Below are 19,528 nucleotides of genomic sequence, written 5' to 3' on the forward strand. Positions count from 1 at the left end.
GGTAAATTGTTAATGGCTTTTTAATGAAAGCTATTTTTTTCTTTTTATGATTTACGTGTTCTTTTAAGTATATTGTAAACATCTTATAACTTAAAATTATGAATGGAATCTTCAAACTGCCATAGAACTTAATGAAATAAAAATACATAAAGATCTATTAAAAGTGGAAAATCTTGCAAGTAATTTATAAAGAAATATTTCAACAATTTAAAGTTTATCTTCTTTATCTTAAAATTTAAATTTATTTGAATAACACTATAATTAAGAAAATTATTTCTAATATTTACTTTCTGTAATTTTGTGAAATAATTTTGTTATTATTAAAAAATGCAGCCTGGCGTGGCAGCTTATCCCTGTAATCCCAGCACTTTGGGAGGCTGAGGTGGATGGATCACTAGGTCAAGAAATCGAGACCATCGGGGCCAACATGCTGAAACCCTGTCTCTACTAAAAATACAAAAATTAGCTGGGCATGCTGGCATATGCCTGTACTCCCAGCTACTTGGGAGGCAGAGGTTGCAGTGAGCCGAGATTATGCCACTGCATTCCAGCCTGCCAATAGATCTCAGCAATAAAGCCAGGATTGCGCCACTGCACTCCAGTCTGTGACTAGTCACTTTCTGTTGGAAAAAAAAGAAAAGAAAAGAAAAGGAAAATGAAGGCCAATATGATGAATACACAATACAAATTCTGTTATGCTGGCTTTTTGTATTTTGGCATGCTACTTTCATTTCTGAACTGAGCTTCACACAGTTTTGAAATAAAAGTTCTGCACAGGTTACCTGTGTGGTGAGTATTTAAAGCTACTGATGTTTTTACACCTGCAGAAGTCATTATTCTAATTGGGGGCCAAAATATGAACTACCCAGTAGGGGAAAAGAACATTCGTTTAAAAGTAATTCTTTGTCCCTAAGACTGCCCCCCAAAATGGAAAAAAAAAAAGTCATTTTAAGCAGATGTTTCTTGAAATCCAAATATATTAGATACTGTGAGTTTAACCTAAATGGTAAATGGTTCATCTATTGTTCCAGCCGGATTTTATTTATTTATTTATTCATGAGACAGAGTCTCACTCTGTCGCCCAGGCTGGGGTGCAGTGGTGTGATCTCTGCTCACTGCAACTTCTGCCTCCCAGATTCAAGCCATTCTCCTGCCTCATCCTACCAAGTAGCTGGGATTACAGGCATGCACCACCATACCTGGCTAATTTTTGTATTTTAGTAGAGGCAGGGTTTCACCTAGTTAGCCAGGTTGGTCTTGAACTCCTGATCTCAGGTGATCTGCCCACCTTGGCCTCCCAAATCGCTGGGATTACAGGCATAAGCCACCATGCCAGGCTGCATTTTCAAATAATAAGAAAATTATTTCACAAAATTACAGAAAGTAAATATTATAAATAATATAAGTAGTTTTCATATTCCAGGTAAAGGAGAAAATTAGGGATTGTGCAATAAAGGTGACTGGAGAATGCTTCAGTGAGGACGGTGTTTAGCAATCTTAATTTTAGCAGTGAGCATGGTATGTATTGGAGAGAGAAGTTGAGGACAGAAAGAATAGCCATTGTTCTTGTTGCTAGAGGTTTAAGTATCACATTATGAAGATTTTCATTAAGGTTATGGCATGAGAATAGAAGGAAGCTTGAATCTGTAGGACTTCTGGCAAATAATTTACAGAAACATAAGGCAGGAAAATAGAATATTCTGAAACTTAGATTAATAGGAAACAAAAAAGGAGAGGGCTTTGAGAAAGATACGTTGTGAAAGAGTATATAAGAAAGCAGTGCAGTGGCAGGATCTCAGCTCACTGCAGCCTCTGCCTCCCAGACCCAAGCCATCCTCCCACCTCAGCCTCCCAAGTAGCTGGGACTGCAGGCATGCACCACCGTGCCTGGCTAATTTTTGTGTTTTTGTAGAAATGAGGTTTCACCATGTTGCCCCATGGATGGTCTGTAACTCATGAGCTCAAGTGATCCACCTACCTCAGCCTTCCAAAATTCTGGGATTATAGGCCTGAGCTACTGTGCCCAGCTTACCTGTATTATTTTAATCAGGAAAACCATTTCAATAGAATCTAGAAATATGGTTTTATGTATTGGCCATGCTATTAAAGTTCCCAATGGTGGTTTTTAAAAATATATACATGGCTCTATTTTAAATTAAAGAAAATTGATCTGGCTGGGTGCACCCCAGATTACATGACTATAATCCCAGTACTTTTGGAGGCTGAGGCTGGAGGATTGTTTGAGCCCCCGGAGTCTGAAACTGCAGTGAGCTATGATCCTGTCACTGCACTCCAGATTGGGTGATAGAGTACAATCCTGTTGAGAGAGAGAGAGACCTACGTTGTTCTTGTAGTCAGACATACACCTAACAAAAAATACTTGTCTTGCATTATGTCCTGCCTTATGGGTCAAAGTAATTGAATGGGCCATTGAGGATGAGAATAGAATGATTAATGGAGGCCAAATTGTGAAATCACTGGTAAAGCTGGTTCTTTGAGTTTTGTTGGTTAGTTTTCATTCCCCCTGATTACTAAATGATGGAATTCTTTTACCCAGGATATCATTTTGCCACCTTTAATATGTAATAAAACTTTTATGCAGTTAGCACTATGTTATGAAAATATTAAATGCTGAAATTCTTGCAACCAACGGAAGATAGAAAATTCCAAAGAAATGACTATTTCTGGTAAGCTCCTATCCCAGATACGTAACTCAGCTAGAATAGCAATTTTAGTAACAAGATTGTGTCAAATATTTTATTTAGTGTGAATCTGACATTTTGATTTTCTTTTATAATGCTTCTTTTGTTATTTCAGGGAAGGAGATTACAGCAGAAACTTTTATGGAGAAGTTGGACAATGGTGCCTTGCTCTGTCAACTTGCAGAAACTGTGCAGGAGAAATTCAAGGAGAGCATGGATGTTAACAAGCCCACAAAGGTAAAGGATCGCAATGCAAAAATCACTCTTAGGTGGTAGATTACATTTATAATTGCTTATAAATTGCGTGTAATTAAAAAATTTATTGTGAACAGATGCATCAAGGTCTATACTAACAACAAAGTACAGAGGGTTCTTTTTAATTAGGTGACGTGTTATTTGCACTCTAATTACATAAATTGCATAATCCTTTTGGTGAATCTAATTAAATAAAAGCTTATGAAAAATGATGGTATTAAAAGAGTGTTGTATATAAACTTGATGAATCTAAAGTATTGACTAAAAACTTAGCAGAGAAATAATTGTGACATTAAGCAATGCACAAATCTAGTCAAGAAAGATTTATTGAACAGATCTTTGTTTTCAAAAATATTATGGCAGAATACTAGATCAAAATTTCTGGACTGTAATTTTTTGTTTATTCTAAATAATAGTACCATTGAACTAAGTAAATTTGGACAAATTATTTATTTCTAACTACTCAGATTTCTTTTCTCCACATTAATTCTAATATTCTTTTCTAGTGATTGTAAACACTTGATGAAAGCATGGTGTTTGACTTTTTTTGAAGAAAAAAAGAGAGATTGTACTTAATTTTTAATAGAGAATGAAAAGAGATATAAAAAAATATTAAAATAATGTTGGCCAGGCATGGTGGCTCACGCATGTAATCCCAGTACTTTACTTTGGGAGGCTGAGGTGGGCAGATCACTTGAGATCAGGAGTTTGAGACCAGTCTGGCAAACCTGGTCAAAACCTGTCTCTACTAAAATAAATACATAAATATATAAAAAATAAATTTAAAAAATTTAGCCCGGCACCATGACACATGTCTATAATCCCAGCGACGCAGGAGGCTGAGGCAGGAGAATTGCTTGAACCCAGGAAGTAGAGGTTGTGGTGAGTAGAGATCACACCATTGCACTCCAGCCTGGGTGACAGAATAAGACTCTATCTAAAAAATAAATAAATAAATAAAAATAAAAATGTTGAAGACAACTTACTACAGAAAGCAACTGTTAAGCCTTTTCTGCAACTCTGACAGAAAAAATAAAAGGGGTATGTGTGTTTGTGTGTGTGTGTGTGTATGTGTGTATTGCCACTGAATTTATTTTTTAGATATTTTATATTACTCTGTATTGTATAATATACAAAACCTTCCTCTATTTTTTTTAATCTTAAAAGCAGCTCTGTGAAGGTATTAATTAATTAAGTGACTCCCAAACTTTGCTGCACATCGGAATTACCTGAGCATCTTTAAGAAAAATGCTGAGAGCTGGGCTGGATGTGGTAGCTTACGACTGTAATCTCAGCACTTTGTGGGGGTCAAGGCAGGCAGATTGCTTGAGTTCGGGAGTTCAAGATCAGCCTAGGCAACATGATGAAACACCATCTGTAATAAAAACACAAAAAAATTGGCAGGGAATGGTGGTGGGTTCCTATAGCCCCAGCTATTTGGGAAGCTGAGACGTCAGGTTCACTTGAGTCCAGGAGGTTGAAGTTGCAGTGAGCCGAGATCACAACACTGCACTCTAGCCTGGGAGACAGAGTGAGACCTTTTCTCAAAAATAAGAATAAAATAAAATAATACTGAGACCTGGATCCCATGCCTTAACATTCTGATTTAATCCCATAGGGTGAAACCTGGGCCCTGGAATTTTTAAAAATCACCCCAGGTGATTCTAATGCACAGCAAAGTTTGGTAACCATGAATTTCTTTTAATTTTCTCCTTGATTGGATGGTTGAAGACTCTAAGCAATTTGTACAAGATTGGCTAGTAAATGACCGATCACGCATTTGATACAGACAACTTTGCAAGTTTAGTGCTGTCTCATTTTGGTTCATTATGGGTAGCCCACCATTGAGAGACTGTTTATGAAAATGCTTTGTGTCAAGCTTAATGTTAGGACACCAGTTTTTCTTCTGCTCTCGTTTCCATCATGATGTAACTGGCCTCTACATCAGCTACTGATGAGAAAATATAATGCCAATAAGAGGACAATTTGTATAGAAGGTTTACTGTAAAGCAATGAACAGAGGGAAATAAGCTGTGGTGCCCAGACACTTGAAAGCATTACCTTCACATTACGAGGTTCCTGAAACCTGTATTGCTTGTTTTTGAGAATGGAGAGCCCAATGCCTCAGTGTTAAGAATCCTTGAATCCTCCAGAGTAATAAAGATTAACCAACTCTATTAAGGCCATTGTGCGGTTTTCTGGTTTTGCTTTGTCTTTGCTTTTTTAAAACAGAAGCAAAGATTCCCAAATAGATTTGTAATTGTAAGACTCAAATGTAAGATAACCCTAAAGCATTAGCCTGTAGGTCAAAGGCTTTGACATTAAGTGCATTTTGCTTGGGTTCTAGTTTTATTTATTCATTGGATATGTCTGAGCCATAGTTTTCTTATCCGTGAAATAGGATTAATAATTATGCATGCATACCTTCCATAGAGCATTGCACAAAATAGTGCTCTTGATAAAATCTGTTTTCCCTATGTGAAAGATAGGAGACCCTTATAAGAATTTTTGATTAACTATAAGAAAATAAATATTTTATAGTCTATGGCCATACCACCCTGAACATGCCCGATCTCATGTGATCTTGGGAATTAAGCAAGGTCGGGCCTGGTTAGTACTTGGAAGAGAGAAAATAAATGCTTTATAAATGTTTGTATTTAGCATGAGAGCTGCTATGTGCAGATATGTATACATTTGCCCCAATCTCCATGATAATATGTAATGTTGAGGATATTTACGGATCAAAAGTTATGTAACTACTTTCCTTTTAAACATTTACTTCAATATTATAATTTTTATAATAAAACTATAAAACATAAAGAAACAAAAGAATTTTCTTCAATTAGTAGTAGAACTGCAGCAAGTTATTAAACTTGAAATAGTTCTGTGAACCTAGGCGATTTTGTTTGACTGAATATGAAGCTAAAATTTTTTTCAGATTGTGATAAAGGTTTCAGTATAAAACCTTAAATGTGTTACTTGAACAAGTGCAGGTTTAAAAATACTTATTGTCATCTCACCAAAAAGTCACATGCACCTGTGTGTTCATAGCAGCACTATTCACTATAGCAAAGACATTAAATCAACCTAGATGCTCATCAATGGTGGACTGGATAAAGAAAATATGGTCCCTATATACCACGAATAGCATGCAGCCATAAGAAACCAAAATCATGTCCTTTGCAGAAACATGAAGGCAGCTGAAGGCCATTATCTTAAGTAAGTTAATGCAGGAACAGAACCAAACACCACATGGTCTCACGTCTAAGTGGGCGCCAAATACTAAATACACATGGACGCAAAGAGGAGAACAAAAGACACTGGGGCCTACTTGAGCAGGAAGGGCGGGAAGAGGGTGAAGGTCAAAAAACTACCTATTAAGTTCTATGCTCAGTATCTGGGTGATGCAGTCATTTGTATACCCAACCTCAACAAGGTACAATTTACTCACGTAACAATCCTGCACATGTCTCCCCTCTGAACCTAAAATAAAAGTTGAAAAAAAATACCAGTTGTGACCTCGCTTTCACTGCTCAATACATCAAATTTGATCTGAAGTAAAAGTTGACATAGTTGCTCTTGACTGAATTGCCTTCCGTGTTCTTAGCAGCATTTATATATTCACAACTGACCGCCTGTAATATGCAGCTTAAATCAATCATAACTTGTGCCTTACCATGTGAAAAGTGGAAAGATCACTACATTTCCTTTTCTGCCCTTTATAGTAAAATTTTAAAAGATGAAAAGCCAAAACGTTAGTATGTATATCTTCATGGCTACTATTGTTCATAAATATACTTCTGTTGAACTCAAGATTTTCAGTTCATTTTTGGTCTAGAAACAAAAAAAAAAATGTTATGAGATTGTAAGCATGTTGATATTGTTAAATCTAAATACAAATTTAAACAATAATGGATTCACTACAACCCAGGTAATTAGGATTACAGTGAATATTTCCCATGAGAAAAAATGAGGCTTTAAAATTGAGTTTAAATAGTCTGGAGGTTACAATATTAAGTCTGCTTTTACATGTGTTTATACTCATGTGTTCATGTATGGTTTGTATAGAATTATTTCTCATTTTGGCATTTTGAAGTTCCAAAATATGGTGGCAAAATAGATACATTAGTCAATACATTCTCTGAATTAGTGAAACTGTGCATAGGGAGATGTTGAAAACAGAATTACTTTTAAAAAATTGACAACAAACTTACACCCATCCAAAGCCATGCCACAGGAAGCTCTCTGTAATTTTTTTTCTAGCAGCTTTAATCTCTTATCTCCTCATTTTCATAGCAATATTTTTTACTTTTCCTGGTTGATAGTTAATTTGGAGATTTTACAGCTGTGTAAACAAATTTGAACGAGTAAGTTATGCCTGGTATGTGTGAAGTATGTCTGTATTAAGGATGATTTAAATGCTCTTAAATCTGAAAGTAAATTTTAATAAATCTTAGTTCACATATTTAATATTTCAGATATAAATCCATGACTCTTTTATATCCAGCTTTGGTTTGATAAAATACTCTGAATGGAAACAATTCTGTCCTATGATTCTTTCTTCCAGACATCAATAGATCAATTTAAAAATAGCTTCTTTGTGTGTGTGAGCTCTAAGTAGTTAATCTTAGCTTTCGTGTAGTGGGCCATTTTCTAACTCTGCATGAGAGCAATGCAGAGACTTCACAGAGTTGGACAGTAGATGGGTGGAAACATTTGAGACCCGTGTGCAGCCGTTTAATGTGTAATTTTATTTAATTCATTTATAGGTATTATAATATTATAATTTCACTGTAATTATAAATCTTAATATTTCTGGAGTTGAGGATGTTTAAAGACAAAAATATAAATGAAATGAATCTTTGCAGTATCATTTTAGGATGAGAAAATCAAACCAAATGCCAAGTTTAAGGTTAAGTTCTATGCCTTTTGATTCTCAGCTACCTGATCCAGTTAGCATCTCTAATCAAGACAGGGGAATTATTACATTTATGCATGAACTTCTTTTCCTGGTGCAGATAGTGTTCCACAGTACAAACCCCTTCCTATTGTATATTTGCTATCTCTTTTTTGTTCCCCCCCCCCCACACCAATCGCAAGTTTGCTGATTTATGCAAAAGACTCTCTCAACCAAGGGACATCAGTGTGGGGCAAGACATTCATAAGGTTTAACCTCTCTTTTTCTACTAATTTTCCTTTGCATTTGTCTCGTTTATTTCGAGTCTCTTCTTCAGACATCAGAGTTTCTCTGGGTTCAGAGCTTCCTCTGACTTCAAAGAACCCTGGGTGGTTAGATCAAGTTTGAATCAGATGAAGGAGGGGGGAAAAAAGAAGTTCTGTTACCTAGTAGAATGCTACATTGTGCTCCAAGGAAGGAACCGAACATTAACCGTCTAAATGTAGAATCCAGTCCTTGTTCAGAAGAAAGAACATCCTGCAGATAGAATGCCTACAATGCATTTGCCCATCAAGAGTACTTGCTTCCTTGAGCTGCAAGATAACAATACCTCAGGATGTTGTTTTGTGCCCTCCGGGAATTAAATAAGACATAAAGATTAGAGATTTTCTTAGAAGTATCAGTAGCACTTTTTGTTCAGAGAACATCTTATCAAGATTTAATTCTGAGAAATCCAGATATTTGTGTTTACTGCTGATCACTCTGGCAGAACAAGAAAGTATGGTAGATGCAATAATATGAAAAATAAAATAAAATCTCAGCTGTGATTATTCTGGAGTCATTCGTTGCTGGCTATACAGCTAAATGATTTTATATCCCTTAATATTTATTGTTCTAAATTGCAAACATAATGCTAGAATTAAACAGAATATATTATGATGAGATGGGAAGAATATAGGTGGAATGATGAGGAAAGAAATAATTTTTTATAGGTATGTTGCTACCAGAGACTAAAGGAAAAAGAAAGTTAGTGGTAAAGTCCAGTTCCTCAGGATTTGTAAAATATAGGTAAAATATATTTAAGCTTTAAATACACTGAATTTTTAAAATTTTTTATTTAGTTTGTAATTGCTTCCTCAGGTTCAATTATTTCTCAGTATAAAATTAAATCCCCTGTCACTATTTTCTAAGTCTGACCAAATAGCCAAATTATTCACCTCCAAATGAGAGACAATGAAATGTCTTGCTTAATTTTTTTTTTCTTTTCCCCTGAGAGTATTTCTGTTCTATACCATCTTCCAGAGATATGCCTAAATGGGGTTTCAATGCCATATCATTACATGTTGGTATGTCATATAGAATAAAAAGAATAGTACATAAAGGAACTTGACTTTTATTTTTCAAATAAAACTGGTCACAGGAGACTTGATACGGGCTACATTTGCAGTTGGCAGGGGCACGGAAAGCAGCAATGTGAAAAAGTGGGCAAGATAGGGAATGAGTGATGTGCCTATGGAACTTATTTAGAGCTTAATGTCTAATTGAGCCCATCCCATACATGGCACTTGAACTTGTAAACCCAGAAAATTGGAGACAAGTCTCAGTTCACTTAGAAAGTTTATTTTGCCAAGATTGAGGACTGCACCCATGATACAGCCTCAGGAAGTCCTGATGACGTTTGCCCGAGGTAGTCGGGGCACAGCTTACTTTTATGCATTTTATAGAGAATGAGACATCCATCAATATATGTAAGAAGTACATTGGTTTGGTCTGGAAAGGCAGGACAACTTGAGGCAGAGGCAGAAAGACACGAAGTGGGGAGGATGCTTCCAGGTCACCAACAGATGAGAGACAAACAGCTGCATTCTTTTGAGTTTCTGATTAGCCTTTCCAAAGGAGGCAATCAGAAATCCCATTTATCTCAGTGAGCAGAGGTATAACTTTGAATAGAATGGGAGACACGATTGCCCTAAGCACTTTCCAGCTTGAGTTTTCCTTTTAGCTTAGTGATTTTGGGGGCCCAAGATATTTTCTTTTCACATATTCAATGATAAAGTAGTGCTGGGCACAATAAAAAATATGGCCAATAGATCACATGGCAATAAGTTCATCATAAACAGTTAATGTTTCATGATTACTGGTTCCCATGGTAGAAATTCAGTCTCCATCAGACAACAAGAACAAGTGAGGAACATTTGAATCGTACCCTTCCTAAAAGGGCAATGTTCCTACCTGGCCCCTACTACTAGACCCAGAAGCTTTGTTGAGTTGACAGAACCCCCTTTCTGCATTTTCATGAGATTTATTCTCTACCCTCCAGAATGTGTGTATTTTATGAAACCGTCTGGTTTGCCTACTATTCTTGCTTTCCAGTATCAAATCTCCAATGTCAAATATCATAAAATAGTAGAGGAGCTTGATGATCTGTTGAAATATCCATGGTCCCTGTCGGTTATGTCACAAGGCTGGAGATGGTGTATAGGATAGTAAGAGTTCTATTGTTACTGTCAAACATATGCAAACTGATTCTGGAATTTTCTACTTATTAGAATAAAGAAAGTTGCATTCTCCAAACCAAGAGATGAATGTCAACAACTAGAATATTGAGTGATACACTTCATTGAAAAGAGCACATCTGTAACAGCGATTCTGATTAAATATGTTACTTCATTGTAATCTCCCTGCTGTTTCCAAGTCATATCAATCTTTTTTTTACTAATTTTCATTGAGAGGTGGTAGAAATCACTTTTTATATTTTGCAATATTCAGGTCATTAATAATTGCGTGAATCTCTGACTTTTTATATAGGTGTGCTTTTTTCATTTGGTCCTTTTACCACAAAAGAACTTATTCCATGTGTCAAGGATAAAAATTATGACAGTTGTTGAGAATATCCATGCAAATTATGCACTCAGGAAAAACTATGAAAATAACATCTAATGTTTGCAAAGGTGTACTAGTCATAGTATAAAATAGGTTTAGGTAAAAATTCTCACTGTGACCTGATTCCCCACAAAGCATTTCCCTTTTCTGAATGCATAGTAAACAGATCAGGTCCCTTTGGAGATTAGAAGGAAGCTTTACATAAAGACTTGAGATCATTACTGCCTTCATTCAGTGAGCTCTGGATCTATAATTTGGCTCTAGTCTGGGAATTGGGCAATCAGAAGATTCTCTCATATTGTTGCTCTTTTTGTTATATGAAGAAAACCAAATACTGCATGTTCTCACTTATAAGTACGATCTAAATGATGAGAACCCATGGGCACATACAGGGAAACATCACACACTGGGGCCTTTCAGAGGGTGGAGGGTAGGAGGAGGGAGAGGATCAGGAAAAATAACTAATGGGTGCTAGGCTTAATACCTGGGTGATTAAATAATCTGTACAACAAACCCTCTGACACAAGTTTACCTATGTAACAAACCTGCACTTGTACCCCTGAACTTAAAATAAAAGTTAAAAAAACAAACAAACCAAGAATTTAGGGAACTGACTTTCAATTTACTTCCCAAGGCCCCATGATTAATAAACCATAATCAGATTTCCTGTGCTTTAGGTCATTCTAGGAGATCTGATTGGCCTCTCCAGATTGTGTTCTGTCCACCATATCCACTTTGCCTCTAGAAATTAAGTGCCAACACGTGTTCCTGCTACCCTGAGAATTTCCATTCACACTAAAATGAGGAAGCTTATTTCAACAACAGCTCCTGAGACTTTCTGAAGAATAATGTCACCTTAAAATTTTTGAAGCTTTCTTCGTCAACTTATTCTTCAGCCTTTAGTGGAAAATAGAGCCTCTTGGGCCTCACTGAGTGGCATAGTGAAAAGTATGCTTATGTGAGGTATTCACTATAGTTTGAATGGAATGTGGAGTTTTTTCTTCAAGTTCTTAATTCCTTTATCTATATCATACCAAGTGATTCCTGGCCTTTTTGTGTCATTTAATCTAAGCTATTGTTGAATCTACCTGTGTATTAGCAAATCTAGCAAACTTTAATAGGGTCATTTCATGCTAGCCTATTGAATTGGGGACATCATTTTAGTCCAGTATGAGTAAATTAATTTTGCTTATTCTAAAATTACATTCTGCTCTCCTCAGGCTAATGCCCTCAAAATTTATTGCAAAGACAGCAAAAAGAAAAAAAAAGAAAAACAAAACAAAACAAAAAATGCTCTGCCATAATATATTTAGTGGCACTCAACATTTTAAATGTATATTGAGGCTTTGTAACTAGTTATCCAGGGATTCCCGAGCTTTACTGTGACGTGTATCTAAATTCATCCTTAGCCAGGCTGCAGTATTTTGACACCTGGTAGAGGTTGTCAGCAATGATTTAAAAAAGTGTGGGTTTGGCCGGGTGCAGTGGCTCACCCCTGTAATCCCAACATTTTGGGAGGCCAAGGAGGGCAGATCACTTGAGGTCAGGAGTTTGAGACCAGCCTGGCCAACATGGTAAAACCCTGTCTCTAACAAAAACATAAAAAATTTAGCCAGGTGTGGTGGTGTGCACCTATAATCCCAGCTGCTTGGGAGGCTGAGGCAGGAGAATTGCTTGAACCCAGGAGACGGAGGTTGCAGTGAGCCAAGATCATGCCTCTGCACTCAGCCTGGATGAGAGAGTGAGCCTCTTTCTCAAAAAATAAAAATAAAAAATAAAAATTAAAATTAAAAAAGATTCTTTATTCTGTGGCTAGCTAAAATTTAAGGACAGAGCCATTGTTTCAGAACTGTCCAAGTTAATTGATATACTTTTCTTAACCTGGTCCAGGAGCATACCGGATGTAGAGGAATCTACCATGTACCCTCCCTATTTCCTGGGAGGGTATGCTTGCTATTTTCTTTCCCAACTTGCCCATTCTTTTCATGTCTCTGACTCTCTTCTGAAGAATGTTAGTCCTTTCTCATCTGAGACCAGGATCTGGCAAGGGGACAGGATATTAGCAAAGGACAGGAAACAATAGCAAATGCAAGTCGTATTATTCTGTAAATTCCATATATCACAGCTCTTCAGTGGAAAATTCTTCCGTATGCAACAGCTCACAAATGAAAGAAACTTGGTGATTTCTCTAAATTTGACAACAGAATATTTATCAAACAAATTTGAAATAAAGAAAAAATTTCAAAATTTGTGATATTCACCAATAATGAGCTGTGAGTTTGAAAGAGATTGTCCTGAATTATTAGAAATTTTATACTGATTAATCATGCTAAAGGAAAGATTCCTATGTATTTATATTTTTCCTATGTAAATATTTCTAAAACATTGTTTTAAGAAGAGGTGGCCAAAAAGTTTAAAATGAAAATATTTAAGAAAAAGTGAAGTAGCATTCATTCATGTAGTTAATTAATAAGAAATATTATGTTAGTTTTCTGTGCTTTGTGATGGCTCTAGTGTTTGCCATCTTTTAAAAGTTATTAATTTCTTGTACTTTTTTATTATGCTAAAATATTTAATTCCATATCTAATTTTGTATTTATAATTNTTTAAGAAGAGGAGGCAAAAAGTCTAAAATGAAATTATTAAAGAAAAGGGAAGTAGCATTGATTCATGTAGTTAATTAATAAGAAATATTATGTTAGTTTTCTGTGCTTTGTGATGGCTCTAGTGTTTGCCATCTTTTAAAAGTTATTAATTTCTTGTACTTTTTTATTATGCTAAAATATTTAATTCCATATCTAATTTTGTATTTATAATTCTGTTCTTTTTTATAAGGAAAGCCCCCCCAAAAAATAAGCTCAAGACCCCACAAAAACTGTTTCTTTTCTAGCCCCTGTGTAAATAGCATGGGCTGCTAGTTTTCTGTTCCACAGTTGTGTTCCATTATCAGTCTCAACACCAATTCCAAATATAACATGTTTTTCTGAGTCTTGACAACTTAACTCCATACTCTGGTACCAAATAAATCGTTGGAAAAGATGAATTTATTGAGATAAATTTACAGAATGAAGGGAGAATTCTGAATGAAGGGAGTAATGATCTCAAGTCTTTACTGTACTGCTTCCTTCTAATCTCCAAAGGGATCCAGACTCTTTATTATGCATTCAGGGAAGAGAAATGCCTTGTGGGGAATCAGGTGACAGGTAGATTTTTTAAAATCTAAAATTTTGGAAAAGATGAACTTATTGCCAAAAGAATTTATTGGAAAGATATGGGGGTACCTCTTAGAGAGAAAAGACATGTGAAGGAAAGTTAAACTGGATTTTGAGGGCTTAAGAATTAGACTATTTGCAAGGTTTATGCAGCAGAGATCCACAGTCATTTCAGAGTACCACTGTTAGGGCGAATAATTTCAGACATTTTTTGGAGAGGGCAGCTGAACAGAAATGGTTAATAGTTTAAACTCAGTTGTCATACTACCTGGGTTGAAATCATAACTCCTCCTCTGTGCCTTAGTTTTCTCATTGTAAAATGTAGCAATAATTGTAACTACCTCATTTAGTTATTATGGGGACTAAGTAAGTATGCACAAGCACTGAGTAGTACCTAGTACATATGGGTGCTCATTAACATTTAGCTATTAACTTTATTGTATCATTCCTCTCAAGACTAAAATTTCAGCAAGAAAGAGCCTGATTAACAGCCAGCATTCTGACTAGATCATGGCTTCATACCTTGACTGCTCAGACTGAAAAAATGAAAGAATGATAGTGTCCCTAAGGAAAATTAATATACTCTTACCTAAGAAGGGAAAAGGATACTGGAAGTGTAGAGATGCTCTTGCAGTCTCTACACTCTGTATCTGTAGATCTGGCCTCTCTCTTACGGTTGCTCTCCATCTGCATGTTAACCACTCTTTCTTGTACCACACTGTTGTACTTAGTTGTTTCCTAGTCTTTATCCCTTTGCTGGACTCTAAGATCCTTGAGTACATAGTTTATGTTTTATTCATCTGTGAGTCTAACATAATGCCTAGCATATAGATGCTCAGTAGACATGGTGTTGGATGAATGAATAAATACATGCCCCGATATGGATATTTACTTTTAGATCCAGAATACTATTATCCATGGGTTTTAGCCATCTTTGATTATTAATCCTGAAGACTTTATTCTCATTAAGTTTGAAATTCCTCCCTCTGCCTGTTTGCTTAGCTCAAAAGCCTTTGATGTGACAAAGCATGAGGAGTAAATCTGACTTTTCAAGTAGTAAAGACGGAAGATTTGGGAATTTTAGAATGGTCTAGGGAAAGAACAAGGATCTGAGGATGTTAAAAGCACTGACAAGAGATTGGCTGAAGTAACAGACCATGGGGTTTTAAACTAGTTAGGAAAAAGTGAATCTTGGAGAAGGTAATCATTTAGTTAATTGTAAATGTTATTATATAGTCACATGATGTATTATTTGAGTTCAGAGCATTATATAAAGGTAAAATTAGGATAAAATGAGCATATTTATATCCAATGGTTCATTCCAGTTTGGGGATTTCTTTTCAAGGCCTGATTATACTGCTTGCAGTATAAAATAAGCATCAGATGTACGATAGCTAATGGTTTCATGAATTTGCTCACCACTGAAAATTAGGAAGAAAAATAATTGTAGGGCTTTTAGGTAACAGGTTCTCAAGAGATATTTTTGACCTGAAACAAAGTGCTGTGTCTTTCAATGACTAAAGGAGCCATAAAGATGAAATCATTTTTTTTTCTTTTGCATCTTTTTCCCAATAACTGCCTCTTTTGCTCAATAAAATAGTTGGTGAGGGAAATGAGAATATTAGAACCTTTATTTTCTCTCAGAGCACCTAATTAGCTGTCTGCCAAAGCACTATTTAACAACCAATGTAAAAATACAATTTCTATAAAACTGCAGGAGAGAATCAGAATTCTAGTACTTAGGAAAACTGCACAATAAATACTGCTATTGACTTTCTGAAAATGTGTTATTAAACAATAAGTAACTCAAAAGAGAGTTAAATATGATCATGGAGTACAGCAAGTTAATTTTATCAATCTTTTATAACATTGAATATTACCAACTACAAATATTTTATGATAATTGAGTCCTACTTATATATGTTACTTTAAAATTGGATATTTTGAGTATATGTTAGCAACAAAAGATGATGTTATTGGCTGTGGGTGTTAATATGCATTTGTCTTGATGGTGAGAAAGATAGTTGTGATTTAAAGGGTGTGATTTAAATATAGAATATTCTCAAGGAGTTTACTCTCTATTAGGAAGAAATGTGTTGTATGTGGTAATGCATAGCTTGTGAGATCAAGCTTAAAAAAAAAAAAGTTGGGAAAGGGTTGGGCGCGGTGGCTCATGCCTGTAACCCCAGCCTTGGGAGGCCAAAGCAGGTGGACCACCTGAGTTCAGGAGTTCAAGACCAACCTGGCCAATATAGTGAGACCCCGTCTCTACTAAAAATACAAAAATTAGCTGGGCATGGTGGCAGAAGCCTGTCGTCCCAGCTACTCGGGAGGCTGAGGGAGGAAAATCACGTGAACCTGGAAGACTCAAGGTTTCAGTGATCCGAGATTATACCACTGTACTCCAGCCTGGACAACGGAGTGAGACTGTCTCAAAAAAAAAAAAAGAAAAGTTGGGAAAAAAAATTAGTTGCAAGCAGTCACAGGTCTTAAGAAAAAGGCATTATTTTATTATGGGGCTTAAATTAAAATAGAAGTTAAATGATATAACAGTACATACTGAAACGTTTTCACACTTTTAAAATTATTTTAAGTGTGTCCTATCTTCTTAAATCAAAATGATATTAATTAAAATGAAAATACCTGCCAGGTATTATAAATACAGGAGCCGCACATGCATTGCAATGTCTAAAGTGCTTATGTATACACCTATTACAATGATTTTTAGGTGGGATTAAACTGATTAATTTGACCATTCTGACTACCCATACATTATCATTTTCTTTACCCTTTTTATTATCACAAGGTCAAAATCCAAATTAATCTCATTTATTTGTTTTCAATGAATCATAGAAGGAATTGTCTCTCATCCTTTTAGTATATAACTCTAGAGGTGGGTGGCAGAAGAAGCCAGTGTCTAAGATGTTGGGCTGAGGTTCTTTAGGAATAATACTTAAAAGTATTAAAATACTTCATATTTTAATATGAAGTATTGTTGAACTATCTGTAGATGGAATTACAAATTGAACAAAACTACTTTATGGCCTATGTGTTTAAAATTATTTGGATAAGAGTATATAGGTCCTAGCAAAATGAAAAAATGACCATATGTAAAGCCTGGAAAGCCTTTGTAAAAAGCACTCATGTTTGAGATAGCTTACTTTTTATGCCCTAAGAAGCAAATGGCAAAAGTAAAATTGATTTTAGAATTTCCCTTAAATTATAAGAGGGTAACATAAAATCTATCATCTTCATGTTTGTCTCCTTTCTTATTTGTTGTAGGCCAGTAGCTGCTAGCCTTCTCATATGAGCAAAAAGCCATTTCCCCAATTCTAATGTTCTCTTCATATTGGGATACGCTCCTAATAAGGACTTTGTGCTGAGATGTGGGAAAGAGTATATCTAGCCCTATTCTGTACTCTGCTGAGAATCTACATAGTTCAGAGCAAGGAGAAGAGACGGGGAAAGACCAGGTGGCGGATTCTAACCTAGAAATTTGTCTAGATTCCAGAGGCTACTACATTTATGTGAATCTGCTTATAAAGGGCCCCTTCAAAATTGTTCTTTTTGCTTATGAGCTCAAACCATAATATATTATTTGGTAGTGTAAATAACAGTTGCATTAAAGGCATATGAAACATATGACTGAAAATAAAATATGTTAAATTGAAGCTCCAAAAGTATAAAAGAAGAGCAAATTCTGGATAGAAAAAAGGGAGGTTCACACACACATGCACACACACACATTTTTCATCTACGTGATTTCCTAGCACTAGCACAGTGTTGTCCCTTGAGCATCAAAGTAAACCTGACTGAATTTTTCCGTGATGACATCATCCTTTCTACTTACAGTCTCACATCCTGCACTTAACAACATGCAGGCACATCAGTAAGACAAGATTGTAAAAGGAGTCTAACTGGGGAACTGTTTTCATGATATTTGATAGTACTAATTGTGGTCACTGCTTTCAAAGCACTGTGGATGTAGAATATCATGTCAGGAAAAGTCACTCTCACCATATGGAAAATGGAAAATTAATTACTTTAAAATGAGCTGTTACTAAATGTGTTGGAGAAACTCAAGTCTTTGGAACAAATCAATAATGAATATGTATGCTATTTCTTAAAGAGGAACATTCATAGATGTTATATTAAGAGCCTTTTCTAAAAGGCTGAAATTTGGGGAAAAGAGTTGCTTTTTCATGTAAAAATGTCTGAGAATTGCTAGGTAATTTAAAATGTAAGCACTCACCATATTTATGTGTGTGTGGTCCAAGGTATGTGGTACTGGTACATTACAGAGTAATGGAATAACGTTTTTTAGATGAGGTAACTGAGTTTACAGTATATAGAGCTCTTCAACTGTATCTTAAGCTCTTAGGGGCTGACTACATGAATGCCTTCTATTGTTTGACTTAGCAGTTTGAAAATGCATTACATATCATGCATGAAGCCTTCTAGTATGTGTTTTGTGTTTATATTACTGTGCTGGTCATGTCTAATTTCACACCAGTGTAGGCTGCTTGTCTAACAGATGCCTCGCTAGCATTGGTGTTTCATATAAGAAGTAAAAAAAAGTGGTAATTTGCATATCTTGAAGCCAAAAGAAACAAACAAAAATCCCAGCTCAATCAAAAATTGTTAAAAAAGAATTAAATCGTTGAAGTGACAAGGAAGAAAAGAACCCGAAAATGAAGGTGAAACAATTCAATAAATTCAGAAAGTCTTTTGAGAGTCTGTTTTGTAGGTGTTATGGAGGATGTGAAGCAAATAAGTCATAGATTCTTTCTTCTACATCAGGGACACTTAAGTGCTTTTGTGCCATGTTCTTTTTGGCACTTGAGTGAAGCCTGTGGATCATTTCTCATCATGCTATTTTTAAATACATGAAATAAATACAAAATAAAAGGAACCAGCTTTATTAAAATATAGTTATTTCAATATTAAAATCAACATTAAAACACAAATTTAAAATAATATGTTTGTATTTTAAAAAGGTTAATCTGGCATTGCTTCTAATAAATCCTATAGTTATAAAATGGAGAAGAGAGTAAACCCAGTATTTCCAGATATCAGGAACAATTGTAATATGAAATAAAAGCTTCTACAATTTTTACTGATGAGAAAACTACTGTGATTTTTTTGTCTACATTTATAATTGAAGGGATTTTAAACTTCAATTAAAAGCTAGTGAAAAAAAACATTTTTTTTTTTTTTTTTTTTTTTTTTTGCTCATCTCAGATTCATGATTCTCCCAGAAAAGGACCCTTTCTTGTAGTGAGGAGTATTGTAGTAAGGAATATTCTAATAAACAAACAAAACTCAGAATAAATGGATTTTTACAGAATAAACAAAATGCAGTGGGAAGATTAACACAGGAGAGATTAATCTTTACTTATCTAATAAATGTGTGTGCAAACATATATGTGTGTAACCAAACCATATGTTGTTCTATGTTGTTATATTTGCTACATTTAAAATTGTTCAAAGGGCCGGGCGCGGTGGCTCAAGCCTGTAATCCCAGCACTTTGGGAGGCCGAGACGGGCGGATCACGAGGTCAGGAGATCGAGACCATCCT

General features: G+C 35.4%; 1 protein-coding gene across 2 annotated transcripts in view; it reads left to right on the top strand.

Moving 5' to 3' along the window:
* The window catches only part of GAS2 (growth arrest specific 2), a 156,852-nt gene that overhangs the window by 28,426 nt on the left and 108,898 nt on the right, over positions 1-19,528 (top strand). For both annotated transcript variants that reach the window (XM_017891468.1, XM_017891467.1), the window contains exon 3: positions 2,818-2,939. In XM_017891468.1, the coding sequence (XP_017746957.1) occupies positions 2,818-2,939 (122 nt within the window). The remainder of the gene's footprint in view (positions 1-2,817; positions 2,940-19,528) is intronic.

Source organism: Rhinopithecus bieti, unplaced genomic scaffold, assembly GCF_001698545.2.
Source record: "Rhinopithecus bieti isolate Rb0 unplaced genomic scaffold, ASM169854v2 scaffold_21441, whole genome shotgun sequence".
In the NCBI taxonomy this organism is placed as follows: domain Eukaryota; kingdom Metazoa; phylum Chordata; class Mammalia; order Primates; family Cercopithecidae; genus Rhinopithecus; species Rhinopithecus bieti.